Source organism: Ambystoma mexicanum, chromosome 1q (genome assembly GCF_040938575.1).
Source record: "Ambystoma mexicanum isolate Mex_15411 chromosome 1q, UKY_AmexF1_1, whole genome shotgun sequence".
NCBI lineage: Eukaryota > Metazoa > Chordata > Amphibia > Caudata > Ambystomatidae > Ambystoma > Ambystoma mexicanum.
Genome location: NC_090922.1, coordinates 766,064,939 through 766,086,387, shown reverse-complemented (window position 1 = coordinate 766,086,387; position 21,449 = coordinate 766,064,939). Strand labels below are relative to the sequence as shown.

Here is a 21,449-nt window from a genome sequence, read left to right as displayed (position 1 = left end):
ACAAGCAGTAAACATGGCAAGATTTGCCCGTGCAACATCCCACACTAAGAAAAGAGAAAAGCATTTTAACATTATTTAAAGCATGTTATATGGGTCTTTTTTGGAGAGGATTCCAGCATATGAGAGAAAGAGAAAGGGTGAAAAAGAAAGGGAGTGAGAGAGGAAGAGACCGAAAGAGGAAAATAGAGTGAGTGGGAGAGACAGAGAGAAGGATAGGCTTAGACTTTTCTTCTTGCACCTGAATGGTCTAGATGCCCAAAACAGCTACCTTACAGTTGGCATGGCAATGGTCAGCTCGCCCTGTGGGCCATGCCTGCTTAGGAATTGGTTTAGGTCTCCATTTTCCATATATTCAGTGATCATGCAGAGCGGGTCATCATTGATGCAGACAGCTAGCAGGCGGATGATATTTGGGTCCTTCAGCCGCGACATGATCTTAATTTCTTTCAGGAAGTCATTTCTATGGGCAGGAAGAAATAAAGATGGGTTTGAGACGTCGCTCAACACTATCAAATTTTAATATCATTTTCGAGTCTGTGAAAGTCTCATATTTTGAAATCTCAGGCCAGAAAATTGTATAAACGTTATATGCCCATGTTCAGAAATGAGCCTGTAAGTAAGTTATTGAGCAATTGTACTTCATTTATAAAGTGCTGAACACGGAATGAACTCCAATGTGCTGGACTCGGCCTGTGCATAGTCCACAATTGGTTATTAGAGAGTTCCTTACAATGCAATGTATTTACATCCTTAAAAATGTGTGCCAAATGTTTTAAGTAGATTGGCATACATTGCCCAATAGCACCAGTACATTGTCTCAACCAGTACAATGCCTGCTGATCCTAGAGACCCAAGCTACTCCTCACTGATGAGGCCCAACAAGGCAGAAACATGTCTGGGGATGCGTGTGGTCTTGTGCAGAAGGGATGTGACCTAGCAGCTTGGGCAGGTCTGCCCCTTTTGGGGTTGGACCAAGCTTGATCTGCATATTTCCTCTTCTGCAATGGCTTGGCAGGCAAAGCACAATGGTCTGGATGGTTGCTGGAGCAATGTCAAAGTTTAAGATTCATTCTAAACCTTCCAGCCATGACCTCTGTTTTTGCATGGTTAAAATTAAACCTTTCACACAAAAAATAAAATCAATTTACTTTTCTTTACATCACATCCCCGCAAAAATCGCCCTGTTCTCCAGCATTGGATCTTTCATGGATTCACATGCTTTGAATATTCCCCGTCGTCAGGCTGGGAATCCCCGGTACATTATATAGACCCTTTCCCGTAGGAAAACTTTTTCGACGCTTATGCGTCCTATCCACCTCGTTTTGTATCATGCGTGCCCGTGCCGTCAGGACGTCATGATATAAATACAGGCCCCGCCCCCGCGCTCCCTCAGATTTCAACCGTCTTTCAAAGCAGTGGGATCTTCGTGTTACTACTAGTGATAACTAGATTGTTTTTTTTTGTCTGTTTCGCGTAAGTCCAAAAAGTAAAACAAAACCTAATATACATTACATTAAGAGACCCATATCAAACAATACGTAATACTGCTAATCTTAAAAAGACCCTAATACAATTGATCAATAGCATCTCATTTGTTAGACCCTTTTATACTCATTAATTATAAGGCCCAAGAAGCAGTAGTGAGTTTCTGCTGTTTTTTAGCACTCCGCCTTACTTGTAATGAGGTCCTTTATCATTTTTAAAACACTACATATAAATCATACATAAAACCAATTAAAAGAATCATCTAAATTTCGTTCATTCAGGACATTTCAGTAATATAATATACAAAAGTAATCTCATAAAAACAGCATTTGACCCACTCATGCCAGTCATCTAGTTTTCACAATATTCCAAATATGGAGCACCCCTGAGATTACAACAAGCAATTCAGCCCCATATGACAGATTCCCAATTTGGTCATGTTCAACATTTCTGAACTAGGCCTATCCTTTATCATACAAACAGTGAAGCCTAGAACATTGAGTTAGGGTATGTTGTGCGGTCTCTACCACTTCCCCGCACATTCTAGAGAGTCTCATCTCTCTAGGCATTCCTTCCCAGCAGAGGCGTTGCTAGGGGGGGGGGTTAGAGGGCTATATAACTTTTGGTTGTAGCCCTGGATAGAATCTCAGGAGCTACAACCAAAAGGCTAGCTAGCCCCGAGTCCCGACAGTCCCAACATTAGTGTAGCCCTTGATCTTTTCCAGACCTAGCAACTCCCCTGCTTCCCAGGCACCGGTTCAGCCCATTACTGGCAAAATATCAAACCTTAAATATAGGATAAAATGGACCAACCCAGGATAGCGCAGCTTAGTAAGATAACTCTGAGGTGTGTCCCCAAACTGTACTTGATGGGAATATTGTACATATCTGGGTCTTATAGCCAATTGGTCTAAGAATGATATTCGGTCTTGATAGCAAGTTTTCTCAATTTTAGCAAGGTGGAATTCGACCTCAGACTTCAGTACTTCACTCACACTAATGTCCGAGAAATGTCTCAGGACTGTTTGTTCCATCTCCCTAAACAAAACACTCCTGCCAACCCTGTGAGAGTGTCCCACTGTAAGGTTCAAGAGTCTTCAAAAGTGATCTTTACCCGCAGCCTACACACAGGAACCTTCCAAAGAGATTTCAGTGACTGGGGGTCAAGTTCAAGCCTAATTTCCTGAACTGGTACCGAGCTAAGTAGTCCCAGTAGTGAGCATAATATTTTTGCCTCCAGGTACATACACCAGCCGACAGAGCTCTCTGTTAGCACCTCCAATGCATACATTATACCTGGTGTAAATGAGTGCCTGTACACATTGATTTTGTACTTAATAGACCCTCCCAACCCCCAATCTGTTCACAATCCTCCTGATGGTGAGCCATTTGATTCAACTTTGGAGGAAACAATCTCACCCACAGGAGTCTGTTCCCTAGAGGCCCTAACAGTCATGCCCAGGTACTTGTATTCAGTTACCTGACACAGTACCAGGTCGCCATTTTCCAAACAAAGGACGGAGCCCCATAGGCTCTCTTCCCAATTGTCAAGATTTTGGTCTTTGAGACATTTACCTTTAGCCCATTTTTCTTTGCATATATACTTAATGCATCCAATAATCATTGAAGTCTCATTGGCGTACGGTCCAAAATAACAGTGTTGTCGGCATATGTGAGGAGGTGAACAGCTTTGCTGCCAAACCTGGGGGCGATGGTTGTTCACAGATCTCAGAGATGGTTTGAAGTCAGACACATATAAATTATATAGGATAGGGGAAAGCACACAGCCCTGATTCAATCCTCTATTGGTGGAGATGGAATGGGCCAAATTACCTATTTGAGAAAGGCGAACCTGTACCTGTGTATCACAGGTACAGGTTGTTTCAAGAAATACAGGCCTGATTCGCCAATGCCCCAGCCCTCCAACTTTCTCCAAAATGTTTCCAGAGGGACACTGTCAAATGCAGAACTGTAATCAACAAAACATATATAAAGTGAGTGGTCAGGGAATTGAAGTGTGTCTGAGATCAGGGTAAGGAGAACCCGCAGAGGGTAGAGCGTGGAGCAATTTTTCCTTAAACCCATTTGAGTGAGATTCAGGAGAGCACTATTTTCGGCGCAGTTGGTAGCGTTTCCAATAGCAACCTCACAAATATCTTAGAAGCACTGTTCAGCATCGCGAAAAAAGTCAATAATTCTGAGGCAATAGCCCTGATCCCTTTTTATACACTGGGATTAACAACGACTGTTGCCTAGACCTAGGTATTTGGACAGCCTCATAGACATACACAAATGCAAGGTGTAGTGCTGCTGCCCAATATTCAGGTTCACTCTTAAAGATGACATTACATAAACCATCATAATCAGTTGCATGTCCGCTTCCTTCACCTGCCTCCCAATCTCAGTGTTGTCCATGGGCCTACAGGGTGGAGTCCGGATAGAATCTTGCTCCACCCAGTTGTTCTCCCTAATAAAGGTTTTCCAATCGGATCCTGCTACACTGCAGACTTCAGATATGATATGATATTATATGGCATTTGTAACGCGCCTATACACAAGTGTTTCAAGGCGCGATGCCTCCGTATCCACCAAATTGGTTCGGATTAGGTGCCAGAATTGGCAATAATGGAAATCTTCATTCATACTCTTTGGAGCTACAGAATCTAATTGATGTATCCAAAACATTTCTCTTTGTGATAGCTTCAAAAGAAAAAGCGCATCCCTGGGATTCAGGATAGACTACCTCCAAAATCTGAAAATGCATTTGTGCCACCATGTGCTGATCCATCACAAAATGCCTTGCTACGTTTGGCTTCAAATTTCTAGTTCTCATATTCAATCAGTGCTCTTTCCACCTCACACTTGCTTTTCTCAAAATGTGTCACTACACAATAAAGTCCACAAGGGCAGCTTGTATAATAAATCACACCTGTCATTTCACATGCTGCAAAATCTTTAAATGTTATCTTCGTACCATTGTAGAGAAGGCAATTTACAGGGCCTTTAATGCTGAGCAATTTCCACAATTTAAACCTGGAAGCGTACTGCCCATCACACTCCCCCACACTGTCACCTGCAATGCATCTAAACTTTGGGGGAAGTGGCAAACTGAAGTTTCAGTAAAGGAACCTCATCACCAGCCATGAAGATCACTTTGGACTTTATAAGGGCTTGCAGACCATGATAAAGGCATTATGGAAATGTAGTGTCCGAGTAATTAGACTCACATTCTCATTTTTGGTGATGGTGTAAACAAAATTGATTTATTTGTTGACTTGAAAGTCAAACAGACCGCACCATTAACCTGTTCCCTCCTAACTGCCCAACAGACCCTCCAAGCATGTCCCCTTTCTTAGGGCATCAGAAACAAGGTATCAGGAGAAAAGCTTGTAAAGAAAAAACACATGAAACAAAATGCCGAATTCGGCAGTGAAAAAAAACCCGGAAGACTCAAAATGTTGAAGGGACTGGGGTTGCAGGGTGTCCCCTACACCCCTTCTTTGACATTAAGGGAATTTGAGGGTGCCGGGCGTCCCTCACGTCCATAACAAGGAAATCAGTGGACAAAGAAACATTTAAAAAAAAAGAAAAAAGGGGACCGTGTAGCGAAAGTTCTGCCTCTCAATGGTGAGGCGGAACTTGCATCGCGGAGACAGAGCTGTGGCCGTGGAGAGGTAAGTAAAGAGCAAGAGGTACGTTTTTAAGGGTAGGGGGTGGAGGGAAAGTGGCCGGGGTCTTGTAGGTGATTATTTCTATACCATCATGTTGAATATGCGATTTTCGAATTCGACATTTTTGCACTGGCGTAACAGGGGCCCCCGCAGCCCCTGCGGTGCGGGGCCCCCGCAGCCCCTGCGGTGCGGGGTCCCCGTCAGCCCCCGCGGTGCGGGGTCCCCGTCAGCCCATGTCCTGGGAGGGGGACACACTTGAAAAAAAAAAAAATAAGTTTTGTTTTGAATTCACTCTGAATTCAGAAATCATTTCTTTATGGAGGCAGAGTGACTGCAAAAAGAAACTTTCTTTTTGAAGGTTGAGGGCTTCCCCCAGCCCATGACATGGAAGACCCTAGGCTGGAGGGCTGCATGTCATGGGGTGGTGGGGAGCCCTATGACTTCAAAAATAAATAGTTTATTTTTGAAGTCACTCTGCCTTCATAAAGAAATTATTTCCGTTATGGTTAGCTCCTTAACTGAATAATTTCTTAATGAAGTTAGAGTGACTTCAAAAAGAAACAATGGTGCTTATTGTGAGCATACCGGCCCGGCACCATTGTTTCCGGACCTGCATATTACAGGTCTACCTGCTGGGGCCGCTGTGCCCGACTGGACTGACCCTGCCGGCCACAGCGGCCAAAGTAGGCAGACCCGTCACAGAAGACCGGCACCGCTGCTAACGGTGCCGGTGCTTCCGTGTCCCCAATCCCATGGAGTCCTATGGGACTCCACGGGAATGGGGATTACCGAAATTACCGGTTCCTGAATTCCCGGCCGCCGGACTTGGAAGAGCCCGGTGGCACCTGGAAGTCAGGCGCTGGTAATTTTTTACAGGGCTGGTGGTAACCCGCCGGCACGGTTACTGCTGGACCCGTAATGAGCCCCAATTTCTTTTTGAAGTAGTAGGGCTTCCCTCAACCCCATGACGTGTGCGTGTGTGAGTGTATGGTGAAAGGGTGCACACTTAAATTTATAGGTGGCTGCCTGTGTGAGTGTATGGTGAAAGGGTGCACACAAATGTATGGGTCGCTGGGTGTGCGTGTGTGCGTGTACGGTGAAAGGGTGCACACTTAAATGTATGGATGGCTGCTTGGGTGTGCATGTATGGTGAAAGAGTGCACACTTAAATGTATGGATGGCTGGGTGTGTATATGGTGAATGGTGTGTGCTTGTGTACAGGGGCACAACAAAATCTGCATTTCGGGGGGCTAACCCTTCAAATGTTTGGAGAGACTCTAACTTTGCGGGTGGTAGGGAGGGGCAAACTTATTTGTGTGTGGGCATCTAACTCATTTACGTGTTTTAATGAGACTATTCTAGTGCAGCTTCAATGTTACAAGCAGTTAACTCTCTCCTTTAAGTCTCCTATTCCCTCTCTACCCTTCCAATCACTCCCCTGGCACGCAAGTACTAGACCCACATCGCGATATCAATTGCCTAAGAAATGTGGCATTTGAATGCAGGTACAAACAGTGAAATGCTTTACGTTGGTAATTGCTGGGCCCTTATTAACAGTAAAACCCAGGTACCATTTAACATCTGTGTCCCATTCTGTCCGGCAACTGCTCTAAAGGTCAGCCAGGTCGAGTCAACATAGCCCAAAATGTCAGGGGGTTGGGGGAGTGCTGAAGCCCAGTCAACTCAATGGTGTTGTTTCACTACTTGTGTCTAATGCCTTGATTACTCCTAGCCCTATTCTTCCTCATCCCAGTACTTATGTATAAGGCAGTACTTGTGTACTCTGCCTCCTAAACAAGTACTGGGATGAGGTAGAGGTACATGGAGGTAATGCCTGACTTAGCTACCTGTAATCTTCATTACTCCTAGTCCCACTTGTCCTCATCCCAGTACTTACCTATGAGGCAAGGAGCCTCATACGTAAGCTCTGAGACAAGGAAGAGGGACGTGGAGGTAATTCTTGGCCAATTAGCTGATTAGGGAGGTTGGGGTGGGGGTGGGAGGGAGAGGGGATGTGTGGGGGGTGGCGGAATTGTGCAATAAATCATAATGGTTGTCCATGTCCAGGCTAAGCAGGCATGATATGTGGTATTGGTGGCTAGAGAGGCATTTTGGTGCAACCGGTCTAGTCATTCCTCAGTTTGGTATGACTTTCTTTTAACTGGGAATTTCTGATAAAGCAGTCCTGCTAAGTGTAATTACCTGGTTAGATTGGCATTTGGGTCCTGCCAGTCTAGCCATTTCTTACTGCGGCATTGTATATTTTTCTGGGCCTTTGTGATAAAATGATATGATAAAAGTCATTTATAACGTGCCTGTACACAAGACAAGACAAGGGGGGGAAGATAGAGGGAGGACAAGACAAACGATCTCACTAGGCCTTGTGTCATTGTGAGAACGCGAGGTGCAAGAGGAAAGGGAGGCGGGAAGTGCAAGGGAGAGGGGAGGGGAAAACAGGGCTGTGCTGCTCTGAGTAAGTGCAGCCAGGGCAGCGCAGCTATGGGTAGTGCAATGAGAACAATGGGCTGCAGGGTTACAGTTACAGCCCCTAAGTGCATGATAGGCACGGAGACAGTGTAAGGGGGACCGATCAAGAAAGAGCCTGGACTCATACAGACTCTGAGGGTATGCAAGCAACTGGTCAGAAAAGCAGCAGACAGGTAGGTCAGCAGGGGAGGAAAAGAGAGAAAGTAGAGGAGAAACGGAAAGTTTTGAGCTGCTTCCAAAACTTCAGATGGTCTGGCTCAAGTTTGAAGGGGCAGGGAGGCCATTCCAGAGGGAGGCACTAGTAGAGGAGAAAGATCTACCCCCCACTATCTGCCTGGAGAAGCATCTAACCCTTAGAGAGTTGGAGGTAGCTGAACGAAGGGCTCGAGAAGGAAGGTATTTTGGAAGAGAGCGTTGGATGTAGTGCCGGCCCCTGCCCCAGAAAGACTTGTGGACAATGCAAAGGGTCTTGAACTTGATCTTTGCAGCCACCGGGAGTCAGTGGAGAGATTTCAGGGCTGGAGAGATATGATCCCTTGGCATGAGGCCAATGATAAGTCTTGCAGTCTTGTTCTGGATTAGTTGCAGATGACGGAGAGTAGAGGAAGGCAGAATGAGAAAGAGGGTATTGTAGCAGTCCAGCCTAAAGAGAACCAGGGCTCTTGAGACAGTGAGCTTCTGGTGGAAAGTGAGAAAGGGAAGAGTCCCTTTGAGGAGGAGCAGATTGTAGTGGAACTTCTTGGTGACATCCGAGATGTGAGCAGAGAAAGAGAGAGAGTGGCATAGAAGATGACACCAAGTTTTATTGCCTCGCAGGAAGGTGAAGGAAGAGGGCCCAAGGCGGACGGGCAGAGTGAGAGAGGGAAAGCTGGTGCCAGGGTCCCAATGAGAAGGATCTCTGTCTTACTGACATTATGGCAGAGATCGTTGAAGGCGCACCAATCCTGAATCACGGATGGACTGTCAGGAATGAGCGAGAGAGGAGAGGAGGCTGAGGGGAGCCTGAAGGAAAGCTGAGTCATCACATAACACTGAAAGTTTGAGGAGAAGGTAGAGATCAGGTGGGCCAAAGGGGCCAAGTGGAGGTTGAAAAACCAGGGTGAGAGTATAGAGCCCTGGGGAATATCACAGGTAGAGAGGTGGCAGAGAGATTGGGGCCAGTTTGGACCTGGGAGGGCAGGGGCGTTCCAAGAGGAAGAAGGTCAGTCACTCCAGGGCCTGGACTGTGATGCCCAGGTTCTCGCAGAGTCGATTGATCAGGATGGCGTTGTTGACCGTGTTGAAAGCAGAGGAAAGAAGGAGGGTGAGGATAGAAGGAATGCTGGAATCAAGGTTAGAGAGCAGATCTTCACGGGTGTTCAGGAGAGCAGTTTCAATGCCTCCGGCAGCTCTGAAGCCAGACTGCTGGTCATGGAGATAACCAACATATCCAGTGTAGAGAGTAAGCTGGGAGATGGCAAGCTTTTCCAAGAGTTTGCCCAAGAAAGGGGTGATGGAGATTGGGCAATAGTTTTCCGGGCAGGTAGGATCAGCAAACGGCTTCTTATTTATTTATTTATTTATTTATTTATTTATTTATAAAGCGCGGCCAGGCCCAAGGGCATACGGGCGCATAAGTTAGATCTGGTTACAATTGCAGTTGAAGGCATTCAATAAGGTTACGTTACATTGCAGTTACAAGTGGGTACAAACTTAGTCATGCAGATGCATATATACATAGTCTAGTATAATTATATTAATTACCCGAATGTATATTGACAGTTAATCATGCAAGGATCAGGCAGTTAGGCTGTCATAGAGTCCATGTTGTGAAGCCAGCGCTTGGTGTTATGTTTAAATAGGTTAAATGACGGTTCTGCTCGCAAAAGTGCCGGTATTGTGTTCCATAATTTGGAGGCTTGTACAGGGAAGCTAGCACCGCCCGAATTGTGAAGTTTAAATCTCGGTATGGACATAGTGTTAGCTTGTGCTGCTCTAAGTGGTCTTGATGAAGTGTGAGGTGTAAGTTGGTTGGTGAGGTAGGCTGGTGCAAGGTTGGCCCTGGCTTTATGTATGAGGGCAAGAGTTTTAAGGGATATTCTGTGCTTGACTGGAAGCCAGTGTAGCTTGCGTCTGGTCTCCGAAATGTGCATTTTTTTGGGGATGTTGAGGGCAGCTCTAATGGCATTATTTTGAATTACTTGTAGTTTGTTGATATTCTTGTAGCTAGTGCCTAAGTAAAGGGCATTACAATAGTCTATCTTGGAAAGGACTAATGCTCTGGCAAGAGTAATGCAATTAGGTGAGGAGATAAATGGCCTACATGCAGTGATCAACTTACAGGTGTAGGCGGCTGATGATGCTACTGCATTAGTTTGTTTGGACAAGGATAAGGTGGCATCGATGTAGACCCCAAGGGTTTTAGTGTTATTTGACACGGGGATGAGATTGCCATCAATGATGAAGGAGTTAAATGCAGGATTGAGCTTTTTGAGTTTGGCGTGAGTGCCAAGGATGATCAACTCGGTTTTTTCGTCATTAAGACATAGTCCGTGAAGTGCCATCCAAGCTTGAATTACTGAGTAGATTTCATTGAGGGTTTTGCTGTCTGTTTCATAGTTCCCCGAGATTGGAATGAGTACCTGGGTGTCGTCCGCGTAATTGGTATACGTGACACCCAGATGGTCAAGGATATCAAAGAGAGGCTTTGTGAATATATTATAGAGTGTCGGGGACACGCAAGAGCCTTGCGGAACTCCGCAGGGTACTGGAGAGGGTTCAGCAGAATCAGTGGGAGAGAAGACCCTCATGGTTCTATTCTCCAAGAAGGAGCTGATCCAGGCTGTGGCTGCGTCTGAGAAGTGTGCTGCAGTTTTCAAGTGGTGGCAGAGTGTTTGATGGTTGACCAGGTCAAAAGCTGCTGACAGATCAAGCAATAAGAGGAGTGCAAGTTTACCATTGTCTTTCAGGATTTGGACCTGGGTAGTGAGATCAATTAATGCAGTTTCCGTACCGTGTCTTGGTCGGAAACCTGACTGCCTAAGTCCTAGGAGATTATTTGATTCTAAGTGGGCCTGTATTTGTAAGTAGGCTGCTCTAGCCAATATTTTTAATAAGAAAGGTACAGTTGTTATCGGTCTATAGTTAGACGGGTTGGCTGGATCAAGAGTAGGTTTTTTTAGGAGTGGGATGACCCACGCATCTTTTAGGTTATCAGGCACTACTCCGGTTTTGAAGGAGGCATTGATGAGGTTGGTTATAAATGGTGCCAGGTCGTGTGCTGCAGCTTTGATGATCGGGGCAGGGCAAGCATCACCTTGGCAGTTAGATGGCTTAAGTTTCCTGATGATGTTTTCTACTTCCCAGATAGAGAGGGGTGAGAAGCTGAAAGGTTTAGAAGTTGATTTAATGGTAGGTGGTTTGTTAGGTATTTGTTTGTAGTCCGGGTCAGCAAGTAACAGGGATTTTTTTGCGTTGATTTTAGATTGTAGGCGAGCTATTTTATCTAATAAGGCCTTCTGAATGTTACTACACCATAGTGCATCTGTAACACATTTGTCTATAGGGGCAATGGGGGATTCAAGTTCTTTCAAAATCTTAAAGAGTTCCTTTGTGTTGGATTCCGCTTGTATAATCCTTTTGTTATATGTGTCCTTTTTAGCAATAAAGATGGCTTCTTTGTAACTAGCGGAGGCAAGGGTAAGTTCAGTCTTATTGGAAGCTGTGGGATGTTTCTTCCAATGTGACTCTGCGGTTCTCTTAGCTTTACGTAATTCTCTTAGTTGTGGCGTGAACCAAGTGTTGAGGTGACGCTGTGGTTTGGGTTTCCGCAGTTTTAGTGGAGCAATAGTGTTCAGTGCTTTAAGTATAGCCTGGTTGTAGATGTCCACAAGGACTGTAGGGTCGACCTCTGGGTCGATATTGTTCAGGATGGGGAGTAGTATAGGTAAGAGTTTGTCAGGTGTGATATCTTTCTTATTTCTCGTGCTGGTGGCTGGGGCAATGATTGGCGCCGGGTGAGGTGTATTGGCTTTGATAGAGAAGGTTATTATGTGATGATCAGACCAAATGCATGGGTCATTGGATAGGAGGTCAATAGGGCAGTTGAGGTGAGTGATCCAGTCCAGTGTTCTGCCTTTGATGTGAGTGGGCTCGTGAATAATGTGCGTGTGACCCAAGTCCGATAGGGTGTTAGCTAGGTCATGGGCGTTAGTGTCTTTAGGGTCATTGAAACCAAGATTAAAGTCTCCAAGTAAAATCGTTTGAGAGTTGGGTTTGGTGTCTATGGTTATGAGTGATGCGATGTCCTCTATAAAGGAGGAGATGGGACCTGGTGGTCGATAAATAAGGTGTAGAGATGCCGTGTGGTTAGGTGATAGCGGTAGCTTAATGGACAAGGATTCAGCTGAGGGGATTTGAGCGTCCTGGATGACTTTGATGTCGAGTGTATTTCTGAATATGAAGGCAAGTCCACCTCCCTTCGTTTGAGTGGAGTTTCTGTCGCATCTAATAATAGTATAATCATTGGGTATAGCAAGGGCCAGGGATGGGCCGGAGGCAGCATTGAGCCAGGTTTCAGTGACTGCGAGGAAGTCGAGCTTTTCGTGAGATAAAAGGTCAGCGATGTCGAGAGCATGGGCAGGAAGAGACCTAGCATTCACCAAAGCTGCTTTAACGGGCTTGTCTTTATGGAAAGGTTTTTCAGGTGGTATAGGTAGGTCGTGTAGATGGGTAAGGGCTGACTTGGCTGAGTCAGTGGTCGCATTAGCATGGTTGTGGCCAGTATGCGATTGTTTCATGCTGCGGACTCTTAATCTAGAGTTTCTGCATAAGATGCTGGGGTGGTGGGTGCATGGGAAGGTGGGTAGGCTAGTTCTAGAGTTCAATCTAGTGTTTCTAATGGCCGTAGTACAAGGTTGGTTAGGTGTTGGTCTGGTAGCAAAGTGGCGTATCCAGAGTGCTGGATCATTCAAGTACGGGTTAGCAGGTGTCATGGTGATAGGCCGCGGGGTGGTGGTTAGGGAGTGGGTGCACAAGGGAGTGCTTAAGGGGAGAAGGGAACATTCCAGTGGCTAAAGAGTGATTACAGAAATCGGCCAAGGCTGCAGCAAGGGTGCCAATATGGTCCTTGATGGTTCTGGAGGAGCAGGCGAGCACCTGTTTAGACAACGCTTTCATAGATCGGACTTGTCTAGAAACCTTGTCAGGTGTTGTCAGAGACAAAGAAGAAGATGGAGGGGGAGAGGTAGAGCTGGCCCAAGGGGGCCGAGAGAGGAAGAGGAGATAGAGGACAGGATGTCCTGAGATTTAGCAGAGAGCCGTACAGAGGGCCTTGGAGGGAACAAGAGAGGAAGAGACCACAACAGGATTGATCAGTTCCTTTCAGATTTTAAAGAGTTTGACCGTGTTGGTAGAGGCCACGGAGATGCTGGCTTTAATGTGTGCTCTCTTCTTGATGAGCGTTATTGCTTTGACTGGCATTTTGGTGCAACCAGTCTATGTATGTCTAAATGTGGCCTGGCATGCTTTACTGTAATGTTATTACGTGTCTACATGGCCTACATTGTGCAGCCAGTTGGACATGTTTTCATTGTGGCATGGCATTTTTAATAGCAAAGCATTAATGTTCCTGTGCACTGTTGGTGACTTATATGTATTGGAACAGTGTTACCCTACAAAACAATTGCAAACACTGTGGCTTTATAGTCAATTTTTCTCAGGAAGTGTGCTGTATATTGCATTAAAATACATATTTATATCTTTCTCCTAGTGCAGTGTGTGGCATACCCCTTCAGCAGCATGTTCGTGTATATTGCGCAAGCGTGACAATGTAGGCCGGCCCAGAGTGTGGCACGATGCGTGATTTATTGCCGAGTTGGGGGGCCCCGTCAGCATGCCTCACAGGGGGGCCCCCACATTTTGTGTTACGCCACTGCATTTTCGTATATGAAATAATCACGTACATCTAGACATATGACAATTTAAAGATTGAGAACATCTAGGGTAGACCTTCCGGCATGCTAATCCCGCCTCTGGTCTTAGACAAAGAGTCTATTCATGCAGATGCCTTAGTCCGTTTTATCTATGTTAGGAAATGACATTTGGTTAATGCGCTTCCAGTTCACAGTAATTTATTATATGTACTTGCGATCTCCAGCATGATCTACTGGCCTTAGTCCCACGGCCTTGTCCCAGTTACTGTGGATGGTAAATGGGATCCTAGTAAACGGGATCCTAGTCAGCAGTGTTGGCGCACATGCGCAGTTCATTTCATAACAAACAATCATTGTCCATAGCCAACAGGGAAAAGGGGTAGCCTCCAAAAGTCTGCTTAAAGAAAAGAAAAATAATAAAACACTAAAGACAGTAACATGGTCCGATATCATAGAGTGAAGGAAGTAAAGCAATCCTTCAAGCAGACGTTCCTGAAAAGAAAAAGTCCCATTACACCTCCTCCAGCTCCCATCGTATTTAGATTATTTACTTATTTACTAGTCCGCGGACTGCATGCCATGACAGTGCTCCCTTTTGCGCTTCTGGTGCAACAACCCATATCTACTCAAACTCTTATTTTTCTTTCTCCAATATTTTAAAATGGAGTATTTGTGGGGACCGGCCCAACATGGACTAGCCTTTCCTGCTCTCCTAGGATACAATCTAAATGCATAAAGTGAACTCAATGTGGATATTCATCAGATGGGGCCGCTCTTGCGTAGCTCGCAGGATTCTGCATACACATCTCAAAGCACAAAGGACGGCTATAAGTCATCCTGCGGGTCATTTTAGATGGGTCTGGAGGGTACATTATTGACAATTATCTTCCTTTCACTATTACAAAATGTATAGCGGCACACAATGGTACCTGTCAGGAAAATAAAGAACAGTATTACACATAGGGTTGCGGGGAGATAAGGTTGTTCAGAACTCACATTGCTAATAGAGCACATCACATCATAAGAAGTACACAGCCTTTCTCTGTTAACTAAATACTACCTCTAACACTTCTGTGCATTTCTTAATATCTGTTTACTTCTTTACTTCTGGAATTAGGCTCACAAAATTTTAGAACCTTCCAGGCATAACCTTGGGCATTTCAGTAAGAACTCTATGGGGCTCATTGCAAGTTTGCCGGTCTGTTAATAAAGTGCCAGCAACACTGTATACCTGCACTATTATATGACCGACAAATCAGAGTGACACAGACCCCTGTCGCTGGAATCGCTGGCAACGGTAACACCTCCCACAGTACTACCAGAGCTAACAACACAGCAATGGTAACAGCAGCAATGCCGGTAACATCAGCTGGTATCACAGGCATAACGGTAATTCAGTCACATTATTACCAGCAAATCTTTGCTGGTGACACCACCACCTGAGAGCTGCTGGTAAATGGAACCAGGTGGGGGAAATAAGGCCACAGGGGCACCCAATCCACCCAGGTGCACCCAATGCACACAGAAACAGTACTAAAGGGCGACACCCACCCCAAGAAAACACCCCAACACAACCACTCTGCCACTCATTGTTGCTGCCATGGACATGAAGGCACTGCATGCTGGAGTGTATCTGATTGAGCTGGACCAGCAGCAGTGGCAACAGGAGGACAGGGACGGGAGGAGGAAGAGGATGATGAGGATGATGATGTTTGGGATGCAAGTGGCAAGCGAGAGGCATACTGTGATGCTCCGCACTAGGGCCACACCCTGGGCCCTGACAGACAGCAAGGATACAATGTCCTTTCATCAACAGACTTTTTTAACAAAACTTTTTCAATGAAAACTCATAAAATAAATATAAGGGGGAGGGGAAATATAAGGAGTGGGGGAGGTCAGGAATAGAGAAAAAACAATAGGGGATGGAGGTTTGGGGGGAACCCCCCCAAAATAAACAAAATAAAATTCGATGAGTTTTTTCATAGAAAAATATTCATAAAAAACCCATCGAAAAAATGACTGTTGATGAAATGACATAGAACCACAGCCAGATACACACCCTATACCGCCTAAACAGGGAGACAACACTTGAACTCCTGACCCTTATCAAGGATGACATTGGGAGCACGATCAGCATCAGGACAGCCGTATCACCACTGTTGAAGCGGGTGTCGGTCCTGCACTACCTTGCCACTGCCACGTTTCAGCACTCTGTGAGCGAGCTGCATGGCATATCACAGCCTGCTTTCTCCAGAGTGCTGGTGCAGGTACTGGAGACCCTCCTGCGCCATGTAGGCCAGCACATCGCCCTCCTAACCACCCAGGCACAGGTAAATGCCACCAAGGCCCGCTTCTATGCAATTGTGGGCACGCCCAGTGTGTTGGCAGCATTGGACTGCAGACACGTCGAGCTGGTGGCCCCCACGCCTCAGAGCAGGTCTACAGGAACCGGAAGAAGTACCATTCCCTCAATGTCTAGGTAACAATTGATGCCGACCTGACCATCACACACTGCTGTGCCTGCTTCCCAGAATCAACCAATGACTGCATGGTCCTGCGGAACAGCACCCTGCTGGCATCCATGGTGCGCCTCGGAGGTTAAAGGGCCTGGATGTTGGGTGAGTACATGTACATTTACACCTGCATAGCAGTATGGGTCACAGGCCAAGGGGGGTTAATGCCACAAATGCATGGCCGTCAATCACCCTGCAAATGCAGGACCAATCAGTGCACACCCAATTGACAGGCCACAACACACAGGAGTAGCACATGACTGGGGAAGTATCAGTCACTGGTCAAGCCCTTTCCAACCCCTAAGGACATCCACAAGCAATGCACTACAGGTACCAGAATGCAACACTGCCACCCCTCCAAAGCAAGTGTATCAGTAGACTGTGCCACCAAGGGCCATGAGACGTATGTCCTGGTGAGATATGGTGCACGCATGCACACACTGACCTTTGAGATTCCGCTGTCACAGGCAACACCACTGCTGAGCACCATCAATCACACATGTTAATGTGACCGTAAATGGGTCTTGTACTGCGCACCGTTGCCACTTGTGCAGTCTCTTGGCACTCTGGTGGGTCTGCAATGGGAGCAGGGTTGGGATTAATTTTCAGTGGGAATGAGAGGGAGAGAAGCAAGATGACCTTGATGTGCAGCTTCAGTGTCATCAAACCGGTCACTGGGTTTGGGGGTCTCCTGTTCTTGGTAGCTGTCATACGGTGTTGATACATAAATGTGTATGGTTACTCTTCATTGCGGGTGTCATGAAGTGCGTGCAGTCAGTAGTGTGGTAGAGACATGGTGATGTTCAGTTCTGACTATGAAGGAGTCCTCACTATGATCAGTTAGTCGCAATACATTTCCTATCCCCAGCAATACATCTGATGGAGCAGAACCCAGCATGATCCATAAGAAACACAGTGCCTGTCTCAGGGGGCAGCAAGGACAGACACACCATTAGACCAGATGCATGATGTAGCTAACCGGTACAGACAGGCTAAGTGTAAGACATGGAAAATTAACAGTTCTGCCACATGCAAGATAAGGCTAACCTTGTGCCCCTACCCCTGGCAGGTGACTCTGGATACCCGCTGCTTCTGTGGCTGAGTACCCCTCTGAGGGATCTCCAGACACAGGACGGAATGGCATACAGCAGGGCGTATGTGAGGACCAGGGGGACCATTGAGCGGACCTTTGGCCTCTTGAAGGCCAGTTTCAGATGTCTACACCCATCTGGGGGTGCACTCATGTACAAGCCAGAGAAGGTGAGGCAGATAGTCTTGGCTTGTGCACTGTTGCATAACATCTGCATCAGACGCAACATACTCCTGCCCCCAGATCTGGACATTCCTCCGCCAGAGGATGATGATGATGTTGATGATCATGATGCAGCGCCAGCCAGGCCTAGGCATGTGCGCAGGGAGGTCAGGGATGGGCGCATGGCCCATCAAGAACTCATTTATATATTTTTATGAGTACACCTTTAACTCTGCACTTCCCTTGCATCTTACTGCATAAGATGCATTCACACAATAAATAATTGCACCAAAACAAGGAATGTCCACTCATTGCTTCAAATGTCAACCAGGATGTATTTACAAAAACAGTTACTTACTACAAACACCCTGTGCCCCCTCCCCAAACACCCTGTCCACACCCCCCTCCACCTTCCCAGAAACCCTGTCCCCACACACCCTCCTCCCCTCCCAAAACACCCTGTCCCCACACCCCTCCCCACACACTCTGTCCCAACACACCCCCACCACCTCCCCACACACCATGTCCCAACACCCTCGCCCCCTCCACACACACTGTCCCCACACCCCCCCTCCACCTCGCCACAGCCCCTGTGCCCACACACCCCCTCCCCCTACCCGCACACCCCAAACAACCAAATATCCCAGTGTCAAAACATTAGTATCACTTTCTGTGCTTCTTGACCACGGGCCCTTGCCTGGCTCATGTGTGCCTGATATGTCCGCTGGGAGCGGTGCCTCAGGCTGCCCTGCTGAGAGCTAACTGGGGTGGTCACTGCCGTTCCTCCATCCCATGGATCTGTGCATCCATGTCCCGGATGTTGGACATGGATGCCGGAGGGCGGCTGTGCAGGTTGGCTAGGCTGAACAATGGTGTTGGGTAGGGGGTGTGCTCCTCTGATTCATCATCGTCACCCCCCTCCTCCGCCTCCTCCTCATCGCCGTACCTGCCAGGATAGGCCAGTGCTTGGTGTGGTGTCAGAGTCGTGTAGCACACAGGAGTGACGGTGGGGCCACTGGGGACTTGTGAGGGGTGTCCGGCAGCTTTCAGTGGTTGTGCAGCCATCACCACAGGTACAGTAGGCTGGGCTACAGGTCGTGCAGCCTGGGCCACAGGTAGTGTAGGCTGGGCCGCTGGTGGTGGCTGGGCGGCAGGTAGTGTATACTGGGCTGCTTGTAGTGGCTGGGCCACAGGCAGTGTAGGCTGGGCTGTAGGTGTTGGTATGGCCTTCTCGCCTGCACCTGCCTGGCCAGATGATGGACTAGCTGTATCGCTCTCAGAGGATGTGCCTGTTGGGGTTAGATGAGCATGCAGTGAGTCACATCTGTGGGCTTGCATTACCAACTGATGCTACATTGTGTGTCCTGCTCCCAGCATGCTGTTTGGTAGTTCGGTTTGCTCTGATGCGATCTTGTACATGTGGGTGGTTGGAGTTCACATTGACTGTTGGTCTGCCACGGTGGCTTTATTTATTTATTTACATTTATAAAGCGCACAGCAGCCCGGAGTGTAGCTGTTTGTGCATTGAGACTATGCTGATTGTCCTGTACTCCCGTGGTGCACATGGGCACTACTCATGTGTCAATGTGTGGGGCACGGCATATGGTCTATGGTGCTTGTGCATGGCTTCTTCTGTCCACGACCCCTAGCATGTGTGTGTCCGATTGCCCATTTGTTGTGGCTGACATGTGTCAGACCCTTTTCCTTGGCCCCTTGGCCATCTATTTATTATCTGATATGATATAATAAGTCATTTATAACATGCATGTACACACGTGTTTCTAGGAGCGACAAGACAAGGAAGGGGATGACAAAGGGGAACAAAACAAGCGATCTTACTAGGCCATGTGCCATTCTGCTTGGGGGTTTCGTTCTTTGGACACATGAATGACATTTACATGGGGTTTGTTGTGCTTACCACCATCGCCTTGTGTCCCGGCTCTGACCTCTGCTGCACTGACTCCTCAATGCCCTCCATGTGCAGTATTGAGCTGCATGCCTCCTCCCATGGCATCACTGTTGGGGGTTCATCCATCCTCCCGTGGCTTGGGATTCCCTATGATGGGCGGATAGGATTTTCCGCACCTGAAGCCGCAGTTCGTCCCACTGCTTGTGGCAGTCAAGTGGTGTGCAGGGACGGGACCCATTGTTGAGGCCTTCTGCCACCTCATGGCATATGGCCGACTTACACCTTTGGCTGGTGCACCTGTTGTCAGCACCAAATAGTGCATCTGAATGTAGCACTTCATGGTCAGTTAGTGCAGTGATTACTGGCTCTGTGAAATGTGGCTTGTAGGGCCGGATCTCTGGCAGGCAAAATTTTCCACTCCCTGGCATGTCTGCGGTCTTGTATTGGGTGGATGGCAGCAGGAAGTGGCTGATTTTAAATGGATTGTGTTTTTCAAAATTGCCGCTGGCGAGCTTCCCATTCCAGCGATGATTTAATTTCTTTGACTTAGCTTAAATAGGTTGAAATCATTAAAGGAAAGAGGAATGTTTAAACAAGAACCACATAAAAACCACAGGCGTTCACCACAGATCTTCGAAAAAGCATCAAACTTCCCTAGGGTTTATCAGTAAGGGTTATAACAGACACAGAGATATCAATAGACTACGTATCATTGCCATTGCTTCATCCAATGAATTGCTAAAATAATGGATAAATGGTGGCCAAGTGTCTACATAACCAAGATGATCAGATTTTATGGTAGCCGTAAGCTTATCCATTACTGAAGCAGTCCATAATCTTGACAACAAATGAATAAACTCAGGTCTTGGTGACTGATTTCCATTGTTGTGCAATACAACAAAAGATGGCAAAAAGGATATGAGTTACCAGTCTTGTTTGCAGTCAAGAAACTTTGTAGTGTGGAGAATCGTCCGGATTAACCCAAAGAAATATTTGTAATGAGATAATATCTCACTCCAAAAATGTTACACCTTGCAGCAAGACCACCATAAATGAAGAGGAGAGCCAATTGCCAAGAGACCTCTCCAAAATATATTATAGCAGGATAGCTCATCAATATTAATTTGTAAATCCTGTTCCCAATGTTGACTTTCCTGTTCTAAATGCTTATTTATCTCATAAACCCAATGTTGCAACTGTATGTAGCTAAAGTCTGCTCTTTGTGGTAAATGAAATTACATGGAACATTCACCCACTTATTCACACATACCGTTAATACAAAACTGACCCAATCGTGAGAGGCCTAACTTCTAAACCTTAATGTCTTCAGTGCTCAACACCAGTAGGAATTTAGTATTTCCCCAGATTGGGGTTAAAGGAGAAAAGGTGGCTGATAGATGTGATTTACTTTTTGCTTCCTTCCAGTAAGAAAGAAGAGTCGAAGAAAGAAGGTATTTGGCAAAGCTATATTCGGACGAGTGGCTGATTATCTCCATAAAAGGGTGTCCAGAGTTTCCAGAGTGACCGAGCATAATGGTTACTCCATAATTTGCCATTTCTTTGATCATTGAGGATCCAACATATGAAAGAAAAAAATAAGTTGAGCAGCAAGTAAATAACATTATATCTCATGAACTGCCAACCCACCACTGAAGTAGTCTGCAGTCAAGGTCTTAACAGCTAATTAGACCTGACATTACCCCCAGATGAAGTTAAAATATTTTGATTGGAAAGTTGGATTTGGTACTTGAATAGGGAGGGCCTCAAAAATTTAAATCAGTTTACAGAGAATGTCCATTTGAATGGCAGTGTTTGACCAAGGCAGCATATCACGAGAGATTTTCACTTCAAGAGATAGAGAGTGTTTAAAGTAAGGGGGGGGGCATTATGCTGATAAAGTGTAGATAAGGCCTTAGAGATCTGCGTACCCATGAATTGAGGTGTTCATTTTCCCCAATTAAATTATATCTCTTTTTAAGAAGAGAGACCATAAAAGGAGAGGCATGGATGTTTAGAAAGTTTGACTTATCATAATAAAAAAGATATCCAGCTACCAGTTCAAAACCATTGAACATCTCTACGAGGAGAAGAAAGGAGGCAGAAAAAGAACAACATTATTGGTGATGCCAATTTATGGGGGACCCCCAATATTGTCAGACCAGGAATGCTTGGGCAAGTGGCTCAATAGACAGCATGAACAACAGAGGAGAAAGAGGACAA

The 21,449-nt window shown here is 46.3% G+C and overlaps 1 protein-coding gene across 1 annotated transcript in view; it reads right to left on the bottom strand.

Moving 5' to 3' along the window:
- Positions 1 to 21,449, bottom strand: part of DDR2 (discoidin domain receptor tyrosine kinase 2) — a 1,291,881-nt gene that overhangs the window by 228,730 nt on the left and 1,041,702 nt on the right. The window contains exon 14 of the mRNA XM_069641352.1: positions 269 to 460. Coding sequence (XP_069497453.1) covers positions 269 to 460 — 192 coding nt within the window. The remainder of the gene's footprint in view (positions 1 to 268; positions 461 to 21,449) is intronic.